The 7,856-nt window shown below is 46.9% G+C and overlaps 1 protein-coding gene across 3 annotated transcripts in view; it reads left to right on the top strand.

Annotated features, from left to right (window-relative positions):
- The window catches only part of Sf3b3 (splicing factor 3b subunit 3), a 35,966-nt gene extending 32,782 nt beyond the window's left edge, over positions 1-3,184 (top strand). For all 3 annotated transcript variants that reach the window (XM_028768498.1, XM_028768500.1, XM_028768501.1), the window contains exons 23-26: positions 633-731; positions 1,432-1,575; positions 2,038-2,142; positions 2,592-3,184. In XM_028768498.1, the coding sequence (XP_028624331.1) occupies positions 633-731; positions 1,432-1,575; positions 2,038-2,142; positions 2,592-2,732 (489 nt within the window). In that variant the 3' untranslated portion in view covers positions 2,733-3,184. The remainder of the gene's footprint in view (positions 1-632; positions 732-1,431; positions 1,576-2,037; positions 2,143-2,591) is intronic.
- Positions 3,185-7,856: the final 4,672 nt, after the last annotated feature.

Raw genomic sequence — 7,856 nt, forward strand, 5'->3', positions numbered from 1 at the left:
TCTTTGTGTGACCATGCTATATGGGAAATCTGGCTCGGTTTGTGGGGTGGTTAATCAAAGAAATAAGGGTTATATTCTTTAATGTGAAAAAAAGTATAGGTGTAAAATTCAATCCTGCTGAGGCCCAACTCCTAAGTAAATCTTTATGTTCAAGCCCTCCTACGTCTCTTGGAAACCCCGTAGGCCCTGGTTTACCTTCATCCTGTTCACAGAACAGGAGTCAATGATCGTGAGTTCAAGCCAGTGCAATGGCGCATGCTTTCGATCCAACAGGCAAGAGCCAGGCAGATCCCTATGGACTTTGAGGCCAGCCACATAGTGAGACCCTGTCTCATAGGATAAAGATGAGCTTAGTGTGAGCTAAATTTATTTTTAACCTTTTGCTAAACTCGTAAGTGGTTGTCAGCCCAGCCTGGTTTCTTACTCATTCTGTGGTCTGTGTTTGCTTTAGGCAGTGTTGAGCCCTGGCTTGTGGCTTATTCACTGGCTTCTCACTTCTTAAACAGCAGCAGAAGAGAGAGGGGCTCAGCCTCTCTGTAGGTTGCTTCCTGAGACCCAGGGCAGACCTGATTGTTGGTGAGTGGTGGAAGCTTGTATGGGACTCAGTCTAAGATTGTGTCACCTCTCTGTAGGTGAGGCTCCCACCTAACACTAACGATGAGGTGGATGAAGATCCCACCGGAAACAAAGCCCTGTGGGACCGGGGCTTGCTCAATGGAGCTTCACAGAAGGTAAGCCATGACCACAGTAACTCATAAAGGAAAACATTTATTGGGCTGGCTTACGGTTTGAGAGGTTGAGTCCTTTTTCCTCATGATGGGAAGCGTGGTGTCACACAAGTAAACATGGTGCTGGAATGGTTAGCTGAGAGTTCTACCTCTGGATTCCCCAGGGAGCAGGAAGAGAATGCCACCATCCTGGATGTGACTTGCGCTTCTGATATCTCAAAGCCCATCCTCTGGCCACACTTTGCATCCAACAAGGCCACACCTCCTAATGCTGCCAGTCCCTATGTGATTTCCTTTTCTTAAAGATAGAATCTCAATATCAGATTATCCTGAAAGTTGCTGTATAACCCAGGCCTTAGCCACCTAAATGCTGCAATTACAGGCCTGTGCCTGTTGAATGAGGTTTTTAGATAGTAATTATTAGAAGTGTTTGAACTCTGCATGCTTTTGAAACACAAAGCTTTAAATGATGAGAAAATTTTAAGAATCTTTAGATTTCCGTAAGTTTTGGATTTTAAAAGCTGGTGAATGGTGCTGGGTTGTGGCTCAGTTGGTAGAGTGTTTGCCTGACATCCATGCACAGGGGCCCAGGGTCCATCTCTAACAGTGCAGGGGGAGAGGTGTGGGACTGCCTGCCTGGAGGTTCTCAGGGATACAGAAGAGCGGTGGAAGACAAAGTTACCAAACTGTTTGTGATTTGCAGGCAGAGGTCATCATGAACTACCACGTTGGTGAGACAGTGCTGTCCTTACAGAAGACCACGCTGATCCCTGGAGGCTCCGAGTCCCTCGTCTACACCACTCTATCTGGAGGGATCGGCATCCTTGTCCCCTTCACATCTCACGAGGTTGAGTCCCCACATTACCTCGTCTTTCCTCAGATTGTTTCTTGGTGTTACATCTGCATAAATGGCAAGCCTTCACTTATAATTCGGAGTGTTCTAGAAATGTATAAAGTGACAGACAGGAAACAGAATCTTGCGTTCTTTTAGGAAGGTCTTTCATACTATGACATAGATAGCAGGGTTATATTTTGATCCCAAAGTATCAGAGTAGCAGTCCACAAACTAAGGATGATAGTCTGGGATTGTGTCTGCTGGGACGTTTGCCTGGCAAGAGTCAGTGGCTTGGAGTTGGTGGCAAATACCTATAGTCCGAACACTAAGTGGACGACGGTCAAGGGGATTTCAAGTTGAAGGCCAGACTGAGCCGTGTAATGAGACCCTGGCTGGTAAGAACTCGATGTCTTATCTGTACCCTGTTCTGTAAGTCACTTCCTTCTTAGAGATAGAGTCTGTTTCTTCCTTTAGGACCATGACTTCTTCCAGCATGTGGAAATGCACCTTCGCTCTGAGCATCCCCCTCTTTGTGGACGGGACCACCTCAGCTTTCGTTCTTACTATTTCCCTGTTAAGGTAAGTTGGTTAAGGGAATCCTGTGCCCATTCAGTGGTCTTTTTCTGTTGCCCTTTGTTTCTTAAGATTCAGATAGTTCTCGACGGGACATGGTGATGCTTCTGTTCCGTGCTGAAGTAGAAAGATCATGAGTTCCAGATTAATCTGTGATATTATATAATCTATCTTCTTAAAAAACAGTTGGGTTTTATTCAGTGATGAAATACTTGCTTAGCATGCACATGGCCCTGGATTTAATCTCCAACACAATGCGCACGCACACGCATGCGCACACCAACCCTTAGTGACCAAGCCTTGAGGAAGTTGATAAAGGACATGGGGTTGGTGATGATCCTTTTCTAGAAGGCAGACCATAGCCAGAGACAAAAGCTGCACTGGGTTTTGCCGTTGTGAACCCTGGCTCCCCCTTTTTCTTTGGGCATCTTAACTTTGACTCTTCCATGTCTTAGAATGTGATCGATGGAGACCTTTGTGAGCAGTTCAACTCCATGGAGCCTAACAAGCAGAAGAATGTCTCTGAGGAGCTGGACCGGACCCCACCTGAAGTGTCCAAGAAGCTTGAGGATATTCGGACCCGCTATGCTTTCTGAGCCCATCTTTATTGGGGGCTTGCCAGAGAGTCCCTCGTGTCCCCATCACTGGTGTCTGGCTTTTGCCACACGGCAAGAGAAAAGTGATGTAGTATTTAAGACTGCAATGTTAAGCCAATAGCTCTGCACCCTCAACTCTTGCTTTCGAATGACTGGTTCCCCTATAGCTGGCACTGAAGTCCGCTCCTTGAACATAGTGTGTGGCCTGTGCTTCAGTGTGGAACACAGTACTCCTTACTCCCAGAGCCGCCCTGCGGTGTGTGATTGCTGACTCTTGTCTACTTTTGTACACATTCTTGTTCTCATTGTTTTCCTGTAAATACAGTTTTGTACAATGTTGCTTTGTGAGGTGGAGGGAGGCAAGCTAAGGTGCAGCCAGGCTGGTTGCAGTGTGGCTCCGGTCTGCCCTCTGAACCCTCCTAGATATATAAAAATAGTTTTTAAGGTGTCCAGCATGCGTGTGATTTTTGTTGTTGTTTTGTTTTTTAGTCTTTTTCTGGGAATGAGAATTGTGGAGAACGGCTTGAGCCCAGATTAGGACACAATGGATCTTTCACTCCTTGGTTCTCATGGACGTCAGGGCGCTAGTGGTTTCCTAGCGTGTCTTGGTTCTTTGCTGTGGAGATAGAACATGAGCTCACCAACCATGTAAACATAACCCACTACTCATGGATACTGAAGAGGGGTGCTTTCCCTTCCCCTCAGATTTTTGCCACTGGGAAATCTTAGAATGTTACATTTGGCACAATTCCCAGTTAAGGAGTCTGATTTCACGGTGCTTGCTTAAGTGGCTCCTGAGATTCTGGGGCTGATGACTAGGAGTGACTAAGGACAGTACCTGCATCCTGACCTAGCCTGGAGATAGTCATGTGGGCCCTGCATAGAGACACATGAACGACCTGGAGGAGAGTGTCTACTGCACATGTCTGGGGTCGATTGCAGATTGGCCTTGAGGGGTAAGCATATAAGGAAGGGCCTCTCCGTCATTCCGGCCAGAAGTGGCCTTGTTTCAGAAATGTTCAAGACGTAATTGGAAGTTCCTCCTGGCTAGCTTTATGGGAAGCCCTAATCTTTATGGTAGCTTTTTAGCACAATGAACCTGGAGACTGAATTCCCCTACTCTGCTGCCTAAATGGACTAAACTTTCTGCATCTCTCAACCAGGTAAGACTCAGGACTGGCAATGGTTGGTTACACATAACTTTGTTTTTTGAGATAGGGTCTCTAATGCAGGCTGGCCCAGACTCTCAAAGGTGACTCAAGCTGCTCTGCTGCTGCCTTTCAAGAGCTGGAAAGTTGCAGGCATGGACCAGACACCATCCTTTGACTAATCATGCTCTGGGTCAGGCACTGGAAACCTGTTTTGCTGGGAACATAGAACTTTAAGTTGCATTTGAGAATCCTGATCGCAAGGTCTTTTTTTTTTTTTGTAACTCCTCACTGTATCCCTAACTCAATGGCATCAGACTGGGACTCTGGCTTCAGTGCCAGCATGGCTCAGTCTCCTTCCTCACTAAGGTCTGACAGAAGGTCTGTGTAAGGAGAAACACTTAGAAAAAGACCCAGAATACAGGTTAGTCAGCACTGAACCTGCACTGCCCATTGGTTTGTTATCTACCAAAGGAAGGAAGGACAGTTCTCCAATGTCAAGGTGAAATACTAAGTATGGAAAAGGAATGTATTTGTTCTTGTTCACAGCAACTGCTCAAGAACCTATAAAAGATGTTAGCTGGAGTGGTGATAGCGTTGCTTGGACACAAACACAGGCAGACCTTCGAGTTCCAGGTCAGCTCTATACAGTGAGACCCTGTTTAAAACACACACACACACACACACTTGCAACAAGTTTCTAGCAAGTAGGTGAAGCTGAATTACTTGTTTAAGGGTACCACCATGGCTCTTTGGGTGGATTGAGCAAGCAGGGAACTACCTGAGCCTTGTTAGACCTCACAGAGGCTATTGGGGACTGAGAGACGGAGGGTCACATGAGGACCCTGAGTCATTGCTTTACTCCTCCCTCTGTAAATCCCCTGCTACTTGGATCTAAGGAACTTGCCGAGCTTCTCAGCTGCCTCGGCTTTCCCCTGACCTCACCAGGCAGAGGGTTTGTGCAGATGTTGCTTCCTTTGGAAGATCTCTTGCCAAGAATAGCATTCCTGTGGGGAGGGGGTTCAAGTTGGACTGTGCCTGGAATGTTGCTGGTTTTGGTTTGTGTAAATGTATTGCTTGCAGGCCAGCCGCTCGAGCTGGGAATGTACTCCTGGTTCCCTGACTCACAGGGAGAGGGCTGATATCCAGGATGTTGGCTGTACTCACAGCTCCCAGCGTTTCTTGAGAGCCGGAAATGCTGAGGTATTTTTTTTTCTTCCACCCAGCTTTCAGCAACTTGCAGGATCTGTTAATTCCCTGGTTCTGTTTTCTATTCAAAGTAGAAACGCTGCGTTTGCGTGAGTCACCCGGTTGCTCATCTACATATGAAATATTGTACGTGTGTGTATATTTTAAGTTTATGCATGCTTAAACTTAATCTCTTGAAAGCTTGGTGAAGAAATCCTATGGGAGGGCAGGAAGCTTAGTATGGGACACATGGTAGCGATTCTGCAAACATTTAAACTTGGCTGTTGGTTTTTATATCTGAAGACCTGAGTCCTAGTGAACCGAAAACAGCACAAGCCAGCAGAGCTGTTTGTTTCTTGGGAAACTTGAAAAGCCAGCATTGGGAATGTTGCTGGACACTGAAAGAGCTCCTAAGTACCAGCTCTCTTCTTAGTCTGTCCCTAGGTAGGAGGAGGGTATTGATAACCTGACAGTCTCCCACTCAGGATGGTGAGCAGAGTCATGAAGCCTTGAACCTAGAAGAACTTAGGGCCGTGTCTGATTTTAGGGTGGGACCTTACGGGGGGGGGGGGGGAATCAGGAAATCCCGAGTCTAAAAGCTGAGGCAGAGTTGGCAGCCAATGTTTGACATTAGGAAATGAGAAGTGTCACCATGGCTCTTAACCCAACTCATACATAGGACTTGGATAGATATCAGACACATGGTACCTACCCAAGAACCTTGTTCTGAGTCTGGTGTAAGTAATCAGACCTGAATCTCACTAGCTGTGACTAGTGCTTGTTCAAAGCAAAACAGCAAGTATTAGTTGAATTTGGAAGTTACAGTTTTAGAAAAGAAACAGATGAACATTCACCTTGAAAGTGGCTGAAGAGCCAGGCGGTGGTGGCGCATGCCTTTAATCCCAGCACTTGGGAGGCAGAGGCAGGCGGATTTCTGAGTTCGAGAGTTCAAGGCCAGCCTGGTCTACCGAGTGAGTTCCAGGACAGCCAGGGCTACACAGAGAAACCCTGTCTCGAAAAAACCAAAAAAAAAAAAGTAGCTGAAGGGCTTTTTTCACCATACCCTGTCAGAATCCAGAGGTGGCCTGCCTCTGTTTCTGGCCCTTGTGTGGCTCTCACATTTGCAACCCACAGACCCACCCAGCAGTCATAGCCCCTTCTGAGAAGCAAATTTTTGAGATCTTACTTGTTGGGTTTTGTTTTTACATTTTATTTAGTGGGCATATGTAGACATGTGCATAATCTCTTCCATGTGGGACTCTCAGATCAAACAGGTTTTCAGGCTTGGCAGCAAGTGTGTTAACTGGCTGCAACAGCTGGCCAGTCTTTGGTAAGATTTGGGGAGAGTTTCATAGGCTCCTTTTGAGAGGTAGTGATATGTGTGAATGGTACAAGCACTAATATTTGCTGTGGGTTTCAGGGACTGGTGCTGTCAGGGAGACACACTGGGGACTCTGGCCTTTAAGAAGCCAAGGCTGTAAGTAGAGGAGGCAGCTTTGCTCATGAAGCCTTGAGAAACATCTGCTAGAGTCCATGTGACAAAGGAATCTGTGGGAAAGCATTAGAATGTGGAGTCTGATAACTTGAATGTGGCTGTGGTAACCGGAATGATGACTGTCCTGAGGGTATAGTCCAAGAGTCCTGGGCTCTAGATGACCTGATGCCATCTTCATCCTGAATCACCAGCCTATAAATTGAGCACTTGGAGGGAAGAAAGGGCATCGCACCATATCAACAGACTGAAGAGGGACACTGTGGCATCTTGTGACTGTGTCCCCATCTTTACCTCTTGTGCCTGACAAGAACAGCCTTGGCAGAGCTTTTGTGCAGGGCCCTCGTGGTATGGTCCGAGTAGCCACTCACTACAAGGGAGTGTGGAGGTGGAGAGTTAGCTGGGTGCATACCAGCGTGGGCACATTGTCTTCCTCAAGTTCAGAGAATCCAGTTTTCTCAGTCTAATTAAGAAAGACACCATTCATTAGCTAACATTCCCAGACTAAGCTTTGTGGAGTTCCTTGAGTAGCCTTGAAAGAGGCTGCCTCCCTTGTTAATAACGATGCTTTCAAAACACCACTACCACCACTGTGGTGGAAGAGCTGAAGGATCGTTGGGGGTCGGGGGAGTCAACTACTCCAGTCATAAAATTAGGGAAGAGTGGTGGCACACACCTGTGATCATTGCACTATAAAGCTCTAGACTAGTTTGAAGCTAGCCTGGGCTACATTGAGATTCTATTTAAAAAAAAAAAACAAACTTGCTATAAAAACTCGGAAAAGAAAGAGGTGTTGTCCCTGCTGTCTAGGGCCTTGTCACCATTACCAGGAAAGCAAAAGTGGCTGTGTCTGCAGGTGTGGCTCAGTCTCCAGAGGTTCCCCATGTGGGTTGTCTCAGGCTTTGTGGTTAGACCTTAGTAACCAGCTGTGTGCATTTTGGGGTAAACCACCTCCCTGCGCTCAGGTCTGTCTGTAGATGAGTTAATTGGGGGGAAAAAAAACCTCTCCCAGGCCCCATCAGCTGTATTCAATTTTGTAATGAACGACTCCAGGTTTCAGGAGAGGGCCTGGAATTTTTCCTTAAAAACCAGTCCAACCGACATAGAAACTAAAGATACCCCCAGATTCTAAAGACATCCCATATTCACCCTCAGGGCTGTCCCCTTGCCTTAGCCGAATTTGAGGTTCCCTCCTACTCCACACTCCGAGACAGGCTGGGGCCACATGGCCCCGCCCCACCCTGCCCTTACTGGCTCTGGTTCTAGACTCAAATCTGAGCCACTGTAGCTTGTGTT

Source organism: Grammomys surdaster, unplaced genomic scaffold (assembly GCF_004785775.1).
Source record: "Grammomys surdaster isolate TR1022 unplaced genomic scaffold, NIH_TR_1.0 187, whole genome shotgun sequence".
NCBI classification, from domain to species: domain Eukaryota; kingdom Metazoa; phylum Chordata; class Mammalia; order Rodentia; family Muridae; genus Grammomys; species Grammomys surdaster.